We start from the raw sequence: 22,461 nt of genomic DNA, 5'->3' as shown, positions 1-22,461 counted from the left end.
TTTGCCAATTTGCTACCATCATCATTAATAACTTTGACTCTTCACAATACATTTACATCAAATTTTAAGTGGTAAATTGTTATTGATTTTAATTTGAACTTACCACTTAAATTACTTTTTAAACACAAGTAACAGCCAATAACAACTTAACACCTATGATTTGTTGTAAAAGTATTGTGAAAATATTATATACATATTCCTAATTTTACATAAGTTTTGCCCTAACAAGGAAGTGTAAAAATGCTTTTGTGTACTTAAAGAGAGTCAATCAAGCTATGGATCTACAATATCTCTTTTTAAATTACTTTTTCCCTTCAATTCAGTTTCCCTTTAGTTATATAATAAAGTTAAGGCCTTTGTTCAAGTTTTGTTTCTGGTTGTAGAAAATAATATGTGGGTTATATATATGGATAAAATATGTGGGTTATATTTGGTGGCTCATATAGTGTGATGGTGGTTGGTGAATATGAGAGAGATGATTGTATTGGTTTGGATTTTCAAAAGAGTGAGGTGGTGGTTGGCTTGGATTTAAAAATTGGTTAGTTGGTGGTGCAGACTAGGTGAGGGTGGTTGGCCTTGACTAGATACATTGATAATGTTGGCAACAGTGGTGGTGTGGTGGGAATGGACTGGGTTTTTTGTATTATTTATTTTAAGTAATTGAAATTAGGAAAAGTATAATGGTAGGAATTAATTAAATATGTAAACATGTGGCAAATTTTTATAGGTGAAATATAAAGTAAGATTGGAAAAATGGGACTGTGGATTTGGATTCCACTTAAAGACTGATATCAAACTAAAATGCAATTAAGATGATTGGATTACTCTGTACATTGAATGTAGTTTTTCTAAATTGTAGTTCTTTTTAATTTTTACAATTGATTGTCCCTTAGAAATAGTCAAAAGCCAAAAGGGTCCAGCTCCTAATTATTAATGCATTGAAGATACTACTTATAAGTCAGCTAGGGTTGATTTTCACGCACACCAACCTATAAAACAAGATGCGTCGGTGAATCAAAGTCAAACAATTGCCCAAAGTAAGCCATACCTTCTTTTTTGGAGAATGCAAGCCATACCTAACCAATGTAAACACTATGTTGGAAGTTGTATTTTCCTTGCACGTCTTTACCTTCTAGGTGGCCAGTGACCACAGAGATCCAGTTCCAATTTCCCATTTCCTTCGTTCATGCGAAAAAAAAAAAAAAAAAGAAGAAGTTTCCTTTCCCGTTGAATGTCTCTGCTTTACATATCGACTCTGCTTTGAATTTCACTCCTCTCGACCCCCAAAAAAAAAAAAAAAGGTTTCATTTATTAGAGTGGAGATTTGCTGCTGCGCCTCTTTGTTGTCTCCTTGGCACCTCTTTTTACACTATAGTCAATATCATTGAAGAACCACCGAGTAGTCATTAGCCAAGCCAGGTATACACTACTGTACTGACACTTCCCTTATCTCACTTGGTTTCCAAAATTCCAATAGTTTGTCTTTGTTTGTTTGTTTGTTTGTTTTTTTTTTTTTTTGTCTTTTGGGTTTCTTTTTGGGGAGGGGTAGGTTGTCTTCTAAAACTTATGGTTTGATTGCGTATATAAAATGTAAGGGACTTCTGCGTTTGGGTGAAGAATTTGGAAAATTCACAGAAATTCACAAATGATAGGGATTTACTTTCCATCCCTTTTATTTAAAATCCTATCATATATCATTTCTTGGTTTGGATTTAAAATATAGGCACAAAGAAATTTCAACCATCCCCTCTCTTTTGGTCCTACTTCCACCTGTCCCTTACTGATAGAAACCAAATTTTAGTACTTTCTTTCCTACGAAAAAGAACCAAAGATATTATGCTTTTTAGAAAATTGCTCGCAAGATTGCAGCCGCCAACAAGATCACCAATCTTCGAGGTCTTCAATAGAAAGATTACTGCAGTCATTTCTTTAGTTAACTCCCGTAGCCATCTCTTTAATTGAAATCTAGGTATAAATAACTTATCCCGGAACATGAAGAACGATACTTCATCTTCTCACATTTATAGTGAGGTTTAATCATTAAATTCATGATGGAATTCACCTTGAATGTGAGAAAGGGAAACACGATTTCTCCATCCTCCGAGATTATCTAAGAATTTTTGTAAGTGAATGAGTTAAGGACATTGGTTAAAGGGTATTTAATTCTTTATTAAATAATATTTTTATTTTGTACACATATATTAAAAAAAAAGTGTAAAAATTGCTTTAACCATCCTTAAGGTTTTCCATTATTATACTCACTTCCCTTTTAGTTTGGAATTAGACATTCACTTACCATAAAATGAAAAATATTTACATTGATCTTCTCTTAATGTATGAAAAAAGACTTTAAAAGTTTAAGGATTTGGATTTGACCAAATCTACCAAGAATATTAAACCTTTAAAATCCTTGGATTTAAAATGATATCTAAAATCAAGATATATAAACCTACTGATTTAAAATCCAACTTCAAGTTTCCATTTCCCAAAGAATTTACCCAACAAAGCATTTGATAAATTCCCCCTATCAAATTCAGATGCTTCCCCCAATCTTGGCGCCAAATTCTTTACCCGAACACACGGTTATATTTTATTGAAATAACACTTATTTAAATGTCCTTAGTAGGGGTACAACGAACTCGTCAACTTGCCAAAACCAACCTGATTCAACCCAATGTTAGTTTTTAAGGGTTGGTGGGTTGGCTTATGATTTTATTTTTATTTTTATTTTTTTATACAATGGGTCGGGTTGGTTTCGAGTCATAAGATTCACAAATCCCCCTAACTTGACCCAACCTACCTATATTTAATATATATTCAAAATTAAAAAATATTATATAATTTTGTTATTTACTTTTTTGCCCCTCTTCCTAAATAAAACTTAAACCCTAAGTTCACCTCCCATAGTTTGTATTTGTTTGGTGTTATGATCATGATTATTTGGTTATAAATTTGCTCCTATTTGTGGTGTTGTTGTTCTAATGCTTAATAATAATAATAATAATAAAATGTCCACAACCCAACCTAACCTAATCCACGCGGATTGGGTTGGATTGGGTTAGACCCCTATGAAGTGTTGGGTTGAGTTGGATTTATTTTTAACCCACTATGGTAGGTTGAGTTAAAAAATCTCCTTAACCCGACCCAAGCACACCCCTAGTCCTTAGCAAGGGGGTGGCCATAGCCCCAAAAACACAAAAATTAATGTGATTACCTAACTCATATATACGGTTAGTAATCCTATTCAAATACAAAATAAAAACAAAAATATAATTTTTACCCAAAAAAAAAAAAAAATCTCTTATCAATAGGGCTGTCCAGTTAATCACTGGACCTGACCCACCTACCGCTATCGACCGAACCTGACTCGCCGCCAATCGAATCGACTTCTATGAGAGTCGGCGATGGATTGCTTCCTCCAAAACTCGACTTAGGCGGGTCGGACATCGGTTCTCCTACTTCCAAATCCGAGAAACCCGAACCGACCGACCCACAAATAATCCGGCGTTATTTGATAAATTCGGCAAGTTTTAAGATGTTTTAGACTAGATCTTGGCTAGATTCGGCGAGATCTAGCTGAGATCTTGGCTAGATCTGGCAAGATTTCGCTAGATCTAGTCGAGATTTTGGCTAGTTCTGGCGAAATCTCATCGGATCTAGCTAGGCTAAATCCATCTAGATATCACCAGATCTAGTCAAGATCTTGCCGAAAATGGCCTAGATCTTGCCTGATCTGGCGAGATCTTAAAGGATTTTGGCCAATTTTCATTGTTTTCTCGTTGAATTTTCTCTATTTTCCAAATCTCGACTCCGATTGCCATTCGTTGATGTTCCAACCCATCCGAACCAATCATCCTCTCTGTCAGCGGTGAGTTGAGAGTTCATCCACTCGATTTGGTCGGTCGAATGTGGGTTGAGCCCAAACTCGATCCGACTCGACCTGTGGACAAGCCTACTTATCAAGGGCGGCTCAAGGCCTAGGCCTCCAATTTTTAGAAGATTTCACCCTAAATAAAGGCCCCAATTTGTTATAAGAGGACGAGGGCCAAAATTGTGGAATAATGTTAGACACAATATATATGAGTTAGGTGACGGAAGTTAATGGAAGGACTAATAATTCTCATTTTTAAACTTGAAGGATCAATTGTACGCTTTCAAAACTTGAGGGACCAAAAACGCTCGGTAGATAAACTTCAAAGACTAACAATATAGTTTCGCTTAAAACTAACAAACTGATGTGACAGTGCATGTAATTGGTGGAATTCAATTATCTAATAAATGAATGCTTGAAATGTGTTTCAGTGATTGGTGACATATCAATTTGTAAGGTTTTTTTTTTTTTTTTTTTGAGAAACATCAATTTATAAGTTATATGTAGTAAAAGTTGTTTTATCTCTACTCTCTAGTAAAAATTGTACTACCTCTAGTATCATTGTTACTCACATACGAAGAAACATTAAATCTAAGAAAAAAAAAAGTTTCATTCTAGTCCAAATTTTAGGAAAATCTGTAAATGTAGTAATTGAAATTATGTGCACTAAATTTCGATTATAGGCCAAATCAGAGGGGGTCATGTTTCTTTCATTCTTCCCCTCTCCCTTTTGCATTCTAGATTTTATTTTTTCATGGAAAAAGAAATCATATATCAATGCTACTTGTTTGACTTTGTGCCCCATAAGCACTTAACGTACATATTTTTGAGTTCACTAAAAAAAACCGTACATACTTTTAGAAAATCAGAATTTGGAGGATATTATATTGACAACAAATTCAAATATGGGGACTAAAATGCATTCTTCCGTCATAATTTATTTTTATTTTGTACATGGACAAAATATTTGATGTCTTTATCGGTATATATTATGCAGGGACTTGACAATGGAAATGTTAGGCTCAATTCTTGAACTTGGAAAAATGATAATGGATCCTATTAGGGAATATTTCAATTATCATAGAGGATTTGGTGAAAATCTGAAGAATCTCAAGAGGAAACGGAAAGAGTTAGAATGTGGGAGGTTGGACATAGAATCAAGATTGGGGGCAGAACTTTTTCCAGGAAAGAGACCAAAGCAAGTAGTTCAACTTTGGCTCCAAAATGTAGAAACAATTGATGGGGAAATAGAAGCAATTGAACAAGAAGCTAGCACAAGGAAGTATTCTCGTGTGCACATAGGAAAACTTGCTTGCAAGAAGATACAAGAAATGGAGGAATTGATTGATCAAAGAGGTGGGTTTGTTGATAGTTTGGTAGTTGATCCACCTGTAAGCCGTGGAGCTGTATTGCCAACTACAACATTAGTGGGAGAGAGTACAGCCAAAAGAACAATGGAAAATATTTGGGAACACTTATTAGCTGAAGATATTAGAAAGATCGGTGTTTATGGTATGGGAGGAATTGGTAAAACAACTGTCATGAAACAAATCAATAATCTTCTATTAAAAGAAATGGACAAGTTCAATTATATCATTTGGGCCACCGTGTCAAAGGCATTCAATGTTATCAACCTACAAAATGAAATTGCATGCAAGTTGAATTTAGATCTCTCAAAGTTCGATGATGAAACAACAAGGGCAGGAGAGTTAAAATTAGAATTGGAAAATAGGGATAGGTATGTCTTAATCCTAGATGATATGTGGGAAGCATTTCGTCTTGAAGATGTAGGGATCCCAGAACCTACTTCAGCAAATGGATGCAAATTAGTGTTGACAACTCGAGATGTTGAAGTTTGTAACAAAATGAGTTGTGAGAATATTAAAATGGAGCTTCTTTCAAAAGAAGAGTCATGGAATTTGTTTTTGGATATAGTGGGTCATGATATTTTAAATACTCCCAATTTTGAAGCAATTGTGAAAGAGGTTGTTAAAGAATGTAACGATTTGCCTCTTGCAATCATCACGATAGCAAGAAGTTTAAAAAATGTTGTTCATGCTTCAGAGTGGAGGAATGCATTGGAAGAGTTGAGGACATCAATAAAGGGGCCTAATAATATAGATAGTGCAATATTTGAGAGGCTTCGATTTAGTTATAAACGCTTAAAAGATGAGAAACTTCAACATTGTCTTTTGTATTGTGCACTATACCCAGAAGACTACAAGATTGATAGATACGAGTTGATACAACATTTGATTGATGAGGGGGTAATATCTTGCAATCATCACGATAGCAAGAAGTTTAAAAAATGTTGTTCATGCTTCAGAGTGGAGGAATGCATTGGAAGAGTTGAGGACATCAATAAAGGGGCCTAATAATATAGATAGTGCAATATTTGAGAGGCTTCGATTTAGTTATAAACGCTTAAAAGATGAGAAACTTCAACATTGTCTTTTGTATTGTGCACTATACCCAGAAGACTACAAGATTGATAGATACGAGTTGATACAACATTTGATTGATGAGGGGGTAATAGAAAGAATGAAGAGCAGACAAGTAGAGATTGATAAGGGGCATACCATGTTGAATAAACTTATAAATGCTTGCTTGTTAGAAGGTGGGTCCTACAATATGTTTTCTAATAATGTGTATTTTGTGAAGATGCATGATCTAATAAGAGACATGGCCATCCAAATTGCTGGTCCTAAGTTCATTGTAGAAGCTCGGAAGGGATTACAAGATTTTCCAGATGAAGAAAAATGGGGAAAAGATCTTGTAAAGGTTTCTTTGATGGACAACTATATATCAAAAGTTCCTTATATATCACAAAGGTGTCCTAAACTTTCAACCTTGCTGCTACAAAATAATATCTTTTTGAGAAGTATCCCAGGTTCTTTTTTTGTGCATTTTCATGAACTTAATGTTCTTGATTTATCTGAAACTAGCATTGTGTCTTTGCCGAATTCAGTTTCTGATTTGGAGAATCTTACTGCATTAAGGCTTATGTGGTGTAAAAATTTAAAGCATGTGCCTTCATTAGCAAAACTTACAGCATTAAGGAGGTTGGATCTTACAGGATCAGGAATTGAAGAAATACCTCATGGTTTGGAAATGTTGGTCAATTTGAGATTTCTTTGTCTTGATGATGCACGCTATCTAAAGAAGTTTCCACCAGGGATTTTACCCAAAATGTCTCAACTCCAGTACCTCAGATTTGATTGGTTCTCAAAAACTTTAAAAGTGAATGGAGAGGAGGTTGTAAGCTTGAAGAAATTAGAGCATTTTGAAGGCCAATTTTATGGTGTAAACGACTTCAATGTATATGTAAGATCCTTGGAAGAGGGAGGACCAAGCCATTATGCATTGTTTGTGGGAGAAGTAAAGACAGGTGACCTTTTTGGAAAATGGATGGTCGAGGGAAATACTGTAATCTTAAACGATTGCAATATAAGTCTGCTCCCGAAAGACATTCAAACTCTAAGAATTAATAAATGTCACAATTTAAGAAGTTCATGCAATGCTCCATCTTTGAAATACGCAAGAGAACTGAAGTCTATTTATATTTGGGAATGTGAAGAAATAAATGACATTCTTTCTTATTCTTATATCTTTCCTCTTCAGAGCCTCGAGGTTGTAGAGCTTCAACATTTGAATAACTTACAAGTACTTTTTAAGGAAGAGAGAGTTGCATCAATACCGGTGGTCCAACCTGGGACCTTTTCCCGTCTCAAAATATTTACATTATCTGAATGTCCAAATATAAAGAAGCTCTTCACGTCTGCGCTGCTGCTAAACCTTGGCAACTTGGAAGAGATTAGTGTTGCATGCTGTGAGCAATTAGAGGAAATAGTAGCTGCAGCATCTGATGGAGTTGAAGAAAAAGCAAAAGGAATAGAGGAAGGAGTGGACATATCCATATTCCCCCGATTGAGGAAATTGTTATTATGGTTTCTACCAGAACTGAAGACCATCTGCAGTAGCAATAATGTAATAGCTGGTGATTATCTGGAAGAAATTTCGATAAAGAAGTGTCAGAAGCTTAAGAAATTACCTCTTTCAATGCGCCTTATTAATGGACAGCTATCTCCTCTCCCTTCTTTAAGATACATTGAAACAGAGGAAGAATGGTGGGAATTGCTGGAATGGGACCATCATGATATGAAGAATGTCCTTAAACCCTTCTGTCGACCGTCAGTTATATTAAAGAATATCCAAATGGGTATGAATCTTTCTTCACCTTTTTCTTTTAAGCTCCCTTGAATTATCCTTCCTATAAAATTGATTTTACAATTGGTTTGTTTTCGATGTTTTGGTTTGATAAGCCAAAGCTGACTCATGAAATGATTTTGTTGCTGATCCCTTGTTCCTTTGGTTTAATTGCTTATTATTTGACTTTGTGTTGTGTTATCAACTTGTGTTCCTTCTTGACTTGTGATGCTCGTTATTTTCAGAGAGTAGTTCTGAAAGCTGCTGTCGATTTTTGCCAGAAATTTGAGGTGGATGTGGCAGAAGCACTTGGAATACATTGCTCTGTTACCAGTGCAATATAGGAAGGTTTCGAGCCTCTTAGGAATTCAAACTCTTTAGCCTAAATGGGAGATAGCAACTACTCTGCAGGATATTTCGGTTTTGTGATGTAATTTTTGATTGGGTGCCTAGGAATGCTAATGAATCAGAGCCCATGTTCTAGTTCAGTGGGTGACAAAGAACTCCTTTGTCTTTGTGGATGTTATATCTGAGTGTTTTCCCTTCTGAGCCGTGGCAACCTTTTAGAGCATTGGAGTTTCTGAAACTCCAGAAGAAAAAGGAAAAAAAAAAAAAACATTTTAAATACAATTCACTAAGGGCTGAGTTCTTTTTTTTTTTTTTGTGTGTGTATATGTATATTTTCACTTCTTATTATTTATCAGTACAACAAAAAAACTCAATAAAAAGTAACATTTCATACCCAAATCTAAAAAAAAATGTACCAGTGCCAGTTTTGACAATCTGATGGTGGCAGATTTTTCATTCTTTATGTTCTTGCAGTTCTGATGGTCTAAATTTGGCCAGGAACGGACTGTGGTCTATCTTTGTATAGCAATTTGTTTTTCTTCTTCTTTATCTCTGTATTGCAAGTGTTTTTTTGGGAGTATTGCAAGCCTTTTAATTTTATTTATACGGTTAGTTTTCTTTTTATATTGAGAAACTATTAAACGGTGTATTAATGTTGTGAAATAGTATAATTTATTGTTTTTTAATGGTAAACATGGTTAAAAGTTAGATAAGCATTTTTTCCTATGTGGCAGCACGACCTTTAACAGTAGGAAAATACTTCTGCTGTTATATATAGATATTAGATTAGCCTATTACAACATTAAGAGTAACTAATCAATAAGATGGTATCTTATGAGACAATTTCGAGAGACAAACTTCTCATAACATTTGAAATCCACACATATTAGGAGAGACAGATCTAAAAAGGTACCATTTCAGTTCAAAAAATGAGTGTATAACCGTGTATGTATAACATGATATGTAGCAAACTATCATTTTCTTAATTAAAAGAGTTTTATAACTTAATTGATACTTGCATCCAAATGAACATCCTCACAATGTAAATATCCAATTATTAAAAATAGGTAATTATAGGTATACATTACACTATTAATGTAAATCATACACGGTAGACTATATATATATATATATATAATATTATGGCTAAGTCGTTCTCAAGACCTCATAATATTCATGAGATTTTGAGTTTAAAATCTTTTGCCAGCATTTTGAGACCACCTCAAGGAAATTCTCCTTGTAATAACTTGGGTATGATTTAAATCTTACCTTACAAATACAAATGTAAACTATAAGAATTTTCCTTTAAAAAAAAATAAAAATAAAAACGAGTAACTGCCTTCTCCGTTAGCTTCCTCTGTGAATCACACGCGACGCGAGTTGTACTCTGTACAGTAATGCAGTCTGTAGTCCATGGTGAACTGATGCTAATATTACATTAGCTTTTTACCAAAAACCCTCAAATATTCTTAAACCCTTCCCAAAGAAAAGAGAAAAAACACACATGCTTTCAACAAAAAATACTACCACTACTCAAATACACTCCCAATACCAAACCCATATATACAAAAACTCGTACATGCAAAAAGCAAAGCACCCATTGATGAATACTAGCTTTTAAGCTTATTAGCCCCATCGAAGCGCACCCACAAGGAAGAACAACATTCCACACCACATCCACATGGCCACTGTGCCTGCTTTCCTAAACCCATCTTTCCTCTCTCCAAAACCAAAACCAAAACCTCCCCAACCATCCACCGCCACTTTTTCTCTTACTAAACCCTTTCTCACTCTACCTCCTCCTCCTCCTCCTTCTTCTTCTTCATTTCGGCTGCAACGATGTCGTTTGGCACCTAAACCGACCTCTGCGGTATTAAAGGTTGCATTTCTTTAATGCCCACCATCTGTTTGACAAAATGTTTATGTGGGCAATTACATTACTTTTTGTTTTTTAGGATCATTTGGGCCGTGTTACTAAGACTTGGAGTGATCTCACGAGCTTAAATCACTGGGTTGTGCGTGACTATTACCGTCTAGTGAACTCTGTGAATGCTCTTGAGCCGAAGATTCAGAGTCTCTCTGATGAACAGGTTTCTGGGTTTGAGTTCTTTTTCTCTTTGCTGCAGTTTTATTGTTGGTAGAGTGCATTTTTTGTATAAGGGTTTTTGTTTGTGTTTGCATTTACAGCTGACTGCGAAAACTGTGGAGTTTCGTCGCCGGTTAAGGCAAGGGGAGACACTTGCCGATATTCAAGCTGGTTGAACTTGAACTATCTGTTTTTCTGTTTCAATTTCAAAAGTTTAGAACCTTGAACAATGCTTTTGCTAATTTTATAATGTTAATATTTGTTTGATTGTGATCTTTGCAGAGGCATTTGCTGTTGTTCGTGAAGCGGCGAGGAGGAAACTTGGAATGCGCCATTTTGATGTCCAGGTATCTCTTGTTAGTCTTGTATACACATATGCATACGCAAATTTTACTGCCGCTTATTCACTTAAAATACAAAATTGAGCTCATCACATGTTGCAAATGTCGATAATAGATTATTGGTGGAGCAGTGCTTCATGATGGGTCTATTGCTGAGATGAAAACGGGGGAGGGAAAGACATTGGTGTCCACACTAGCAGCGTATCTTAATGCCCTGACTGGTGAGGGTGTTCATGGTATGTGGTCTCTCATAACTTGTTCGGAACATGGTTTTAGTTTCTGTGACAAATGAGAAAATTTTATGGGAAATTACTACATTGGTCAATAGAGAATAGTTTTAGAATTAGCTGATACTAGGCTCCTGAACAACTATCATATGTAATTTGTAAGAAAATTTTGGGAGAGGAGAATCTATGAGAAATACTTGAAGGCGCAAATATATAGGTCATTGTTAAGGTTGAGAATGCCAAGAACATGTATGAGTGAGTTCATGATTTTCTGAAAAATGTAAGAGCATACTAATTAGAATAATATCATATGAAAGGATACGACCTCCTATGGCATAAGAGGTGCTTTGTGTGTCTTTTTCTATAGGTACTAAACTTCTTCGTAGTTTTTTTAAATTCTATTTGTTAAAGTCTTGTATAAAATTATTTATTTTGCACATTGAGCTCTATCGAAAATAACACCTCCTACCCTTGTAAGAGCAAGGTGGAGGGCATGATTCTGGGTTCAAAACTCACTGAGCACATAACCCACCAATTAAAAAAACACAATACTGTGAGTACTTCAAGGCTTTAGTAGGATTGGAGGTGCATTGGGTCCTTTTTTTACTTAATTTTGATGAATCTGTTTGTTGTCTATATGCCGTATTAATCCTGTTGTTCTCTCTCTCTCTACAGTGGTAACCGTTAATGATTATTTAGCTCAACGTGATGCTGAATGGATGGGTCGTGTTCATCGTTTCTTAGGTCTTTCTGTGGGTCTAATTCAGGTAATTGCCTGTGAATCCAGCCCAAAAAAAAAGAAAAAGAAAAGATAATTGCCTGAGTAACTGTAAATTTTCAAGTACAGGGCTAAGCTTGGCTAGTAGCCTAGTACCTGGGTACTTCTGATGTAATGTTGGGGACATAAGGGCTGGGCTCCTGACTTCCATTAAATTTATTTTGTATACAATGAAGATAGGTGTAAATCACCACTCAAACACACATCTATCCTGCAGCTTAACAGAGATTTGATCTTTGGTTGCTTGTGTATATAGAGGGGTATGACAGCCGAAGAGCGAAGATCCAACTATCGATGTGATATAACATACACCAACAATTCAGTAAGTAGTTTCCTCTTTCGTGTAGTACAGTACATTGATGCTTGTACTTATCTAAAAAAAGGTAGTACATTGATGCTTGATGCTGGTCTTTTATGGCTTTTTGCAGTTATTTAAAATTGTCTTCATGCATTTGAATAATGACATTTATGTGCTTTATTTATTTATTTATATATTGTTACTGCTTTTTTTTTTTTTGTTCTAATTGTCATCAGGAACTTGGTTTTGACTATCTGCGCGATAATCTTGCTGGAAATAGTGGACAACTTGTGATGAGATGGTATTTTCCATAAAATTAATTGAAGTTCATCTTTATTCATGTTATTGGACTCTTAGCAATATTTTTCTTTCTAACAGGCCAAAGCCATTTCATTTTGCGATAGTTGATGAAGTTGACTCAGTCCTTATAGATGAAGGAAGAAATCCTTTGTTAATCAGTGGGGAGGTGACGTCCTATATTTTTAGTGTTGGTTATTTAAAAATAAGAATTGACAATAGTCAAATTTGTAGCATTATCTTGTTAACAGAATATCCTTCCTTTTCTGTATTTCAGGCTAGTAAAGATGCCGCACGATATCCAGTTGCTGCTAAAATAGCTGAGCTGCTTGAGCAGGGCCTTGTGAGTCCAGTCTTTTGCTTTCTTGTTTGGTTAAGTGACAAATTTATTGTCCTTGAGCAGTTCAGAAGACTTGTAATTTGGATTCATCATGTTTTAAGTAAACTAAACCGCTCTCTAAAACAATTCTGTTGACAGCATTACAATGTGGAGCTTAAAGATAATTCAGTGGAGTTAACTGAGGAAGGGATTGCACTTGCTGAGACTGCTCTTGAAACAAATGACTTATGGGATGAAAATGATCCTTGGGCTAGGTCAGTATCTCTTGCTTATGTTGTCAATGTGATATTATTACTGGTTGTGACAAAGTTTGTGTAATTTAGTGTTGGTTATTTAAAAATAAGAATTGACAATAGTCAAATTTGTAGCATTATCTTGTTAACAGAATATCCTTCCTTTTCTGTATTTCAGGCTAGTAAAGATGCCGCACGATATCCAGTTGCTGCTAAAATAGCTGAGCTGCTTGAGCAGGGCCTTGTGAGTCCAGTCTTTTGCTTTCTTGTTTGGTTAAGTGACAAATTTATTGTCCTTGAGCAGTTCAGAAGACTTGTAATTTGGATTCATCATGTTTTAAGTAAACTAAACCGCTCTCTAAAACAATTCTGTTGACAGCATTACAATGTGGAGCTTAAAGATAATTCAGTGGAGTTAACTGAGGAAGGGATTGCACTTGCTGAGACTGCTCTTGAAACAAATGACTTATGGGATGAAAATGATCCTTGGGCTAGGTCAGTATCTCTTGCTTATGTTGTCAATGTGATATTATTACTGGTTGTGACAAAGTTTGTGTAAGCCATCAACATTAACTCCTGTCTATGTTCTCTTGTATCTTTCTCTATTATTCACTTTTTAGCTTGTTCTTTTGAGTAACTTCAAACCAACCTTTTTCTTTCCCTGGGAAGTTTTAACAACTCTTATTTTCTTTGATTCACAATGCTCCAGTGATTGAAGTGAATATTGAGTTGTTTGAACTTACTAGTTATTTTTTCAATTTAAAATCAGCAATATTGAGTTGTTTTGATTCAACTTACAACTTACTAGTTAGTACTGAATCATCATAGGTTTGTGATGAATGCTTTGAAAGCTAAAGAGTTCTATCGGCGAGATGTTCAATACATTGTTAGAGATGGGAAGGCTCTTATAATCAATGAGGTATTACTTATATGTATTTGTGCATTTTAATTCTCTAAGAATGTTCCTTTATCAGATAATTAGCTTCTCTTTCTTTTGTTCTGATTTGTATTTTTATATTTGTGCTTTATGTATTTTGAGTTATGGTTATTGTAACTGTTATACAATAAAAGTTCATGCATGTTATGCCCAAATAATGCTGGCTTTTGCTATGGCAAGTATTGATTTAGTGAGTTTCTATGTCAATAGTAAGAAAATTACAAAGCAGAGCACTTATCAAAAGATTACAAAGAAGAGTGATTAAGAATCCCAATCAACTTAACCGAAATCTGTGTACTCTGTGCTCATCCCAGCAATTTGAAAGATAAAATTTTTTATTGATATTTTTTCTCACCAATTTCCTTAGACTTACATTAGATATGTAAATCTATGATATTTTTATCGTCTACAATCAGCTAATCATATTTATGAATAATTTTTTTTTTTTTTTTGGAGAAGTAATATATTAAAATCAACTCCACTGGGGACTGAACCCATATTTTATGAGTAAGTTGATGGAAAATATCTGAAATTGGATAATAAGGACAGCAAATTCGTTAGGCTTAAGCATCAATGAATGCCTAAGGGCTCCCCTAGTTTTGAGGAAAATGAGAAGGAAATTAATTAGAGTTGAAGTTGAGAAATATCTTGTAGAGCAAACAGATCATGTATATACCAGAAACAAAATATGCACATGGTTTATTTTTTTACTTAGAAAACAAAATATATGCACATGTTTTTAATTTTTCCAAAACAAAGTAACGCTTGACCTTTGGAAGTTGTTCAAGACGCAACGATTTAAGTATATGTTATGCACAAAATGAGGGCTCTTGTATGAGGACACTGACAGATACCATTCAATAGGAAACTGTGTAATTTTAAACAAAGGGAGCTCATACTTCTTATAGCATGATGTTTATTACCATATCAGTTCATTTTAAGGGGAAGGAATTTTGGGTGGATGGCAGACTAGATAACCATGTCCAGAGGTTCCAAAACCTTCTTTTATAACAGGCATGATTAGGTGCTGTTTCTCAGTAAATTGGGTTTTATGCTCTTCAATTCAAATTTTGTTGTTACATTAACTAGGAGTTATACTAAGTATACTTATGAAAAATAAGAGTTGCGCTAGTTGTAACTTAAGCCTATTATATTACACGCACATCTTTTGTGGGGTTAAATCATGTTGTTTTGAAAGATGCTTATTGTTAATGGATTGGACATTAAAAAAAAACATATGCAGCTGACAGGCAGAGTCGAAGAGAAAAGGAGATGGTCTGAGGGGATTCATCAGGCTGTAGAGGCTAAAGAAGGTCTGAAGATTCAGGTATCTTGATGTTTAACATTAGGTTATGAAGTTTGTTCTGCACATTTTTATGATTGTGTTGAACTTATCTGATTCAAAGCGTCAATTTTTACACTTGTTAGGCTGATTCAGTTATTGTGGCACAAATCACATATCAATCACTCTTTAAGCTTTACCCAAAGCTGTCAGGGATGACTGGGACTGCAAAAACGGAGGTATGGATTTTTGCTTTGCTAGATTTTTGCAATGCATTTCTCACAAAAAGAGTTATTATTGCAGGAAAAAGAGTTTTTGAAAATGTTCCATATACCAGTTATTGAAGTGCCCACCAATCTTCCAAATATTCGTAAAGATTTACCCATCCAAGCTTTTGCTGTAGGGCATTCAATATTTATTCTTGATTTTGTTTTAGGTTTTCTTTATTTCAACTTGACTAATGACTTGGGTTGTGTTATTTTAGACTGCTCGTGGAAAATGGGATCATGTTCGTCAAGAAGTTGCATACATGTTTAGACTGGGTCGTCCTGTTTTAGTTGGAACGACTAGGTAAATCTCTGGTTTGCTTGTCAATATACCTGTTTTAACAATCTTGCACTATGCTTTGTCTGTGACTAATTTAATCTGCCTCTATTTTACATCCTAATGTTTGTTAGTTCATAACTTGACTTCTTACAGTATGTTGGATGTTTCTTGCTGTTGCACTTATTTGTGCAAGGACCTAAACTTTGTAGAAATCTGGCTCTTCTATGCATAATGGCAATGAAATATTGATGATAAAAAAAATTGTCACAGCAATAAGAGTATCCATATCCTCATGAAGCCCTTCCACCGGTACCAAGTAGGCTAAGGTTAATATTCCTATGGTTCTATGAAGTTTAATCTTGAAATGGCTTGTTTTGAATAATAAATTAGTCATTAGGAAGAAAATTGCATGAGCAGATCCTTCCTTGATAGTAATATATGGAGGAAGGAAAAGCAAAGCATTCCATGCACTATTTTGATTTGGTAACTTGTTTTGGAATATGAATGCATACCTTTCAGATTATGATTTACAAAGGGATGAACATGACTTTGTCATTTATTGTAATTTAATGCTATTAGTTATTTCCTTTAGGCCCATCAAGTTAAGTTAGTGATTTATTTATTTTTGCGTTGGTGCCGTTTGATGTCAATCACCTTGGTTTAGTTTGAATACTGAAATATCTTACCTTATATGCATCCAACTAGTAATATTATCTTTTGAAGGTTTCAGAGGCAGCTGATTTATGACTAAGAGCTCTTATTTTCTTGGTGCAGTGTGGAGAATTCTGAACATTTGTCTGATCTGCTGAGGGAATGGAATATACCCCACAATGTCCTGAATGCACGGCCCAAGGTTTGTTAATATTTTACTCATTTTGACCTTACCGTTGAATGCACAATTTGTCTCTTGCTCATTGGATGGCCTTTTGTTTTTTGTTTTTGTTTTTGGTTTTTTTTTTTGTTTTTTTTTTGGTTTTAAATTAAATCAGTATGCTGGTAAGGAGGCTGAGACTGTTGCCCAGGCAGGGCAAAAAAATGCCATAACCATTTCCACAAATATGGCTGGTAGAGGCACTGATATAATACTAGGAGGAAATCCAAAGGTAGGTGTTCTTATTAGATTACTTATATACGTCCAACTTTCAATATAAAGAATATATCCTATGATGACTACTGGGTAAGTTAAGATGAACTGATAGTGCATATGTATCTATATTTTTAGTTTGATTACTTTGATATTTTCTTGTTTGGAGTATCGTTTTGACAATGAGCAGGACTTCCTGTCGTTTCTGTTGTGATATGTAAGATGCTTGCAAAAGAAATTATAGAGGATCAGTTACTTTCAGCTTTAACACGAGAAGCTCCTAATGTTGAAGTTGATGGTGGGGAAATTTCAAAAAAGGTGATCCATTGTGGTCTCTAAGTGCTGCTAAACAATAAATTCTGTGTTTAATCAATCTTTTGGTATAGGTATTGTCAAAGATAAAGGTTGGATCATCATCATTGGCTCTGCTTGCCAAGGCCGCCCTAATGGGTTGGTGACCTCACACTTGAAATATTTTACTCCAAGCTCACTTTGGATGAATTTTCTATTATATTTTTCTTTGAAGTATGTGTATTTATAATTGATGTTTCTGTTCATTTCTATGTGAATCCCAGCTAAATATGTATGCAAAAGTGAGGGTAAGAGCTGGACATATCAAAAGGCAAAAACTTTGATCTTGGAAGCTGTGGAAATGAGTCAATCAATTAATTTGAAAGATATAGAAAAGCTTGTTGATGAAGAGTCTGAGATGTACCCTCTTGGCCCTACTATAGCACTAGCTTATCTGTCAGTTCTGAAGGATTGTGAAGTCCACTGTTCACGTGAGGGGTATGAGGTGAAAAAAATAGGGGGTCTTCATGTGATTGGCACATCCTTGCATGAATCACGAAGAATAGATAACCAGGTGAGCCCTTAGTTGCATTATGGTTTCAGTGAAAGCCAACATTTTAGATTCTAAGGCTACTCCCTCTGTACTTGGGTTGAGGCCCCCATTGGGTAATTTTCATTGATTCATTCACTCATTTGGAAAAAAAAAAAAAAGTTTGTGGTTCCTTGTTATGTATTCCAATTTAGACATGGTTCTGATCCATAAATGGTGATGCTTTTAAATAGCTTCGTGGAAGAGCTGGAAGGCAAGGGGATCCTGGATCAACACGGTTTATGGTGAGGTAGTATACTGTTCAATGGTATTTGGTGTCTGTAAATAGTTATAACAAAGAAAAATGGAGAAGAACGTTTTTAGCTATCTGTAAATCTAAATGGCTTTAGTCAGCCATTATAATATATCACTCAAAATGATTTCTGCTTCTGCACATTCCCTTTTCAGTGTACTGAACAACAGGTACTAAAAAAGGAAATAAATCCGCTCTGAATTGAAAGGGGTTCAAATTCTTAAATCCCATATGTTCAAAGCTATGCTAGTTATCAAGACTGATGCATTAAATCTGGACTAATTAAGTTTGAGGGCCATATTATTCCTTATAGCCTTGATTCTTGGGTGATTCTATGTGGACTTATAATTTATCTCTCCTTTCATTTTGGAAGTAATAAGCATGTCTGGTTGAATAGGCTGTGGTTAGACAAATTGCAATTGGTTTCTTGCAGCCAAAATAATTGGACATTTGTGTGGTTAGGCTTGGATATGTGTTGTTCAACTTTTATTCTTTTTATTTGTCCTTTACCTTTTGAGCAGAAGGGGAAGGTGGGCTGGGTGGATGTTTTGGGTATGTAATTCTCTCTCTTAATTATACACAGCACAAAAAGGGAGGAATGATGGAATATAAACATATATGCAATGTATATAGATATTTAAAATTAACTGTATCAAATATGATGAGTTTCAGAAGAGAAATCAAATGATAATTTTCAATGAATTTATAAACCAAAATGAAGAAGGTGAAACTTGTAAGATATTACTTAACAAAAGTTAAAATAGAAACTTGTAAGATCTATAGGGGCATCAAATGCAGCTCTTGGTAGTCGGTACTGCATTTCCCATATATGCTCTAAGTTTTCTTATTCCTTTGAGTCAAGTCTGTGAATTTACCATTGTGAATATTATTTTGTTAAAACTAGTTATCTGTTCAGTCTGATTTGCTGAATGGAGTCAAATTATGAACTAAGAATAAGGAACCTTCATATGTTTATATGTTGAAGAAAGATAAGTTAGGTGTAGATGTTGAAGTGAGCTGGTCATGTGACCTGCTGGAAGATGGGAGATAATTAAATTATTGAAACTATGAGTTTCAGAGAGTGCACTTGGACATTTCCATATAAGTTAAATGGCTTTGATAAAACAAGGAGTGCTACACCAATCTATTATTATCTTTTATCTCATTTTTCATTTGGCTAAAAGTTAGTTTTGATGTGTTGAATCATGATATTGTTATTAGATCTTTCGGTAATTATGTGATTTTTAAAGTGTAATGTTTTTCAAGGAGTGGACTTCTAACACTTTAATTTATAACTTTGTCCTTACTGTAGATTCCACATGGAATGTCGAACCAAATAAATGAACTTTTTCAGATTTCTAATATTCTTATTTTTAGTAAGGTGCTTGAGCTGAAGTCTCATACTACATATTTATGTAACAGCTTGCAGGATGAGATGTTTCAAAAGTTTAATTTTGATACTGAATGGGCAGTGAGACTTATATCTAAGATTACAAATGATGAGGATGTACCAATTGAGGGTGAAACAATTGTAAAGCAGGTTATGGTCTAACTTTTCCTTGATATCCTTTTCATCTACTCATTCTTGTATGCTTTTTTTGTTTTATTATTTGTTTATTCTGTTTTGTGTTTGATTAGAATCTTCCTTTTATTGCTAACATAGATTATCATAAACTTATAGCTCTTGGCATTGCAAATCAATGTGGAGAAGTACTTTTTTGGCATAAGAAAGAGCCTGGTTGAGTTTGATGAAGTATTAGAGGTATGCATGGAAGTGCCTTTTCTAAATTTTAGGTACAACCCAACCCTTTCTTATGAATTGCTTTTACACTGCAAAGGTCTTTGATATTTATTAGATTTAAATAAAAACTTGTGCTAGCCGTCTATCAGTAATTTGATTTTCTTATTTCAGGTGCAAAGAAAGCATGTCTATGACCTTAGGCAATTAATTTTAACGGGTGATAGTGAAAGTTGTTCCCAATACATTCTCCAGTGAGTGCCTTTTAGTTTTTAGTAATTCCATTTGTGCTACTCTGTCCTGTTAGATCACATTTTGAATGTTGAATTTTTATTTTTATTATCATTATTTTTATGGTTTTCCCCCCTCTAAAAACAATCTTATAGGTACATGCAGGCAGTTGTGGATGAAATTGTTTTTGGAAATGTTGATCCATTGAAGGTAGTTGGGATCTTGTCAAAGGATGTTGTATATTGCTGTGCACTCATTCATTTAACTTATTGCCCTGTTTGTGTCTGATAGCATCCAAGGAGTTGGAGCTTGGGGAAGCTCTTGAAGGAATTCATCTCAATTGCTGGGAAGCTGTTGGATGGTGAGCTGATTTGTAACAATTACTTGGTCTTGGATTTCTTTGACCTATGTTTTTCAAAGGCAAAAATACCATTTTGGTCCCTACATTTTGGAGTCACTGTCAATTTCGTTCTTACATTTTGGTAGTAGACAATTTGGTCCATGTTATTTTCAATTTGCAGTAATTTGGTCCTTACAGTCAACTCAGTAATGGAAATTGACCGCAATTTGAAAATAATAGGGGCCAAATTGACTACTACTAAAATGTAAGGATCAAATTGATAATGACTCCAAAATGTAAGGACCAAAAATGATATTTTCGCCTTCTTAAAATTATCAAATTACAATGATGGTATGCTTTGTTAAAATATATCCTCAACAGATGGAATTTTTGAAGACTCATTTGCAGGGATCACTGAGGATGCATTGCTAAAATCCCTTGGACAACTACATGACTCTAGTTCAATTGATATTGACAGCTTTTACCTTCCAAACTTGCCAAAACCTTCAAATTCCTTTAGAGGAATACGCAGGAAGAGCTCTTCATTGAAACGTTGGCTTGCTATATGCTCTGATGATTTGACTGTGTGAGGGCTCTTAATAATCTACTTATAATTGAAGATACACGCACACACCAAAAAAAAAAAAAAAAATTTTTCTTGACTTGGACTCACTATTATGTACAATGTAGGAATGGAAGGTATCGGGCTACTATTAATCTTCTTCGCAAGTACCTTGGAGATACTCTAATTGCTTCATATTTAAACGTCATAGAAGAATCAGGTTATGATGATGCATATGTGAAGGAAATTGAGGTAAGATCCTTTCTTCTTATATGTTCTCTTTCTGATGGAATAAAAGCTCTGTTTCTTTGTGAAAATTGAACTATGCTAACAAGAGTTGATACTAATTCTTCCTTTGTATACTTCTCTGTACTAGGGTTGCCCCTGTTTGTGATTTTTATGAATTTGATTACTTACCCCAAAAAAAACGAAAAAGTGTTGATAGTAATTTGACTTGTACGTTATAAATTATAATTACTCAACCTAGTGGAGTTCGTGTTGTACCGCTATAGCATAATGAACTTTGGCCACTGTCTTCATACTTGCCCTCTTTTTTTAAAGGGGGCAACTACTCTTTTTAACCGCAAGAAATGACTTTCACATAATTTTATGACCTATTTATTGAGAGAATTAATCTTACGGAACATAAAGAAAAGAAACACCATATTGTTTAACATATTTTTGGTTACTTTATTTTAAGTTGTTTGTGCTGCTCTCTCTCTCTCACCCATTTAAAATTATTTTAGGTTGTAGTATATTTCATTAATGAGAATACAAAAAATTTAGCTAACCAACATAATTTTTTTATTATCATTATTATTATTATTATTATTTTAATTTTCATTATTATTTTTTCTTATCAATTTAGAGCACTTTTGTTTCACATGAAAACAACAATAACTTTATATTACTAAGATATTTTTAAATTGAAAAGTTAATTCCACTAATTCTAATGTGCATTCACTGATACGGGAAGCGCTAAGAACATTTAATTTTTGGAAGTCTATTATATCTTTATTGGTAAATTAGATTTTTTTATTTTTTATTTTTTTTATGCCTTATTAGTTAATTAGGTTCATTTATTTATTTATTTTCCTGTTCTTTAATTTCAGTGTTGGTTTTTTCTTGCTTTTGTTTTGGTATTTTAGCAAAACTCGATTTGTGATTTTCACCCATAACTGTCGGTCACAGTCAAAACCGTAACAATTAGAAAATCCAGCTGCCGTTGAACCCTAATCATCCCTGAAACCTCCACACCAGTGATAGCCATTCCAGCTACTGTTGTCATTTCCAAAGCAACCCTACCCCTCAACTGCTAACAAAAGTAAAAGAAAAGTTTAAAGCCCTGCCACCATCCAAAGTCCTGATCTTGCCACTAACAAACACATTTGATCCCACAGCCCAAGACCCACCCATAAAAAATAACCCTTACCACGGGTATACCCTTATCCCGTTGTTGTCATTGTGCTAGGAAGTTGACTCAGTCGCCACAAGCATGTCGTATTACCATGATTGCCTTGACCCAGATTGACCTTCCATGAACATTGATCCTCCCTTGTTGCCTTGACACTGGCGATTTCCAC

The 22,461-nt window shown here is 34.6% G+C and overlaps 3 protein-coding genes across 4 annotated transcripts; all 3 read left to right on the top strand.

Moving 5' to 3' along the window:
• Positions 1–4,878: 4,878 nt before the first annotated feature.
• On the top strand, positions 4,879–5,962 carry LOC136062198 (probable disease resistance protein At5g43730). The gene is made up of 2 exons (XM_065760996.1): positions 4,879–5,856; positions 5,936–5,962. The coding sequence occupies exons 1-2, from the start codon at positions 4,879–4,881 to the stop codon at positions 5,960–5,962; spliced, it is 1,005 nt and encodes a 334-aa protein (XP_065617068.1).
• Positions 5,963–6,147: 185 nt separating this feature from the next.
• On the top strand, positions 6,148–9,049 carry LOC112030634 (probable disease resistance protein At4g27220). The gene is made up of 2 exons (XM_024063303.2): positions 6,148–8,090; positions 8,323–9,049. Exons 1-2 carry the CDS (start codon positions 6,413–6,415, stop codon positions 8,364–8,366), a joined length of 1,722 nt encoding a protein of 573 aa, XP_023919071.2. The 5' UTR covers positions 6,148–6,412; the 3' UTR covers positions 8,367–9,049.
• Positions 9,050–9,765: 716 nt separating this feature from the next.
• LOC112030627 (protein translocase subunit SECA2, chloroplastic) lies at positions 9,766–21,130 on the top strand (the record flags this gene model as incomplete). 2 transcript variants are annotated; one of them, XM_065760973.1, is given in 29 exon segments in its annotated part: positions 9,766–10,304; positions 10,381–10,515; positions 10,613–10,682; positions 10,794–10,858; positions 10,968–11,088; positions 11,755–11,846; positions 12,114–12,179; positions 12,392–12,456; positions 12,534–12,621; positions 12,730–12,795; positions 12,931–13,046; positions 13,854–13,944; positions 15,206–15,289; positions 15,391–15,483; positions 15,548–15,643; positions 15,729–15,814; positions 16,565–16,643; positions 16,780–16,893; positions 17,097–17,192; positions 17,261–17,324; positions 17,450–17,739; positions 17,949–18,004; positions 19,430–19,547; positions 19,689–19,769; positions 19,920–19,999; positions 20,132–20,186; positions 20,268–20,337; positions 20,725–20,902; positions 21,007–21,130. In XM_065760973.1, coding segments are annotated over 29 exon segments (2,937 nt in total), but the record flags the coding sequence as incomplete, so codon positions are not given.
• Between the last annotated feature and the right edge of the window lie 1,331 nt (positions 21,131–22,461).

The sequence above is a fragment of the Quercus suber genome, unplaced genomic scaffold (genome assembly GCF_002906115.3).
Source record: "Quercus suber isolate HL8 unplaced genomic scaffold, Cork oak 2.0 scaffold_390, whole genome shotgun sequence".
Classification (NCBI taxonomy): Eukaryota; Viridiplantae; Streptophyta; class Magnoliopsida; order Fagales; family Fagaceae; genus Quercus; species Quercus suber.
Note: the sequence above shows the minus strand (reverse complement) of the source record. Positions and strands in the feature narration are given on the sequence as shown.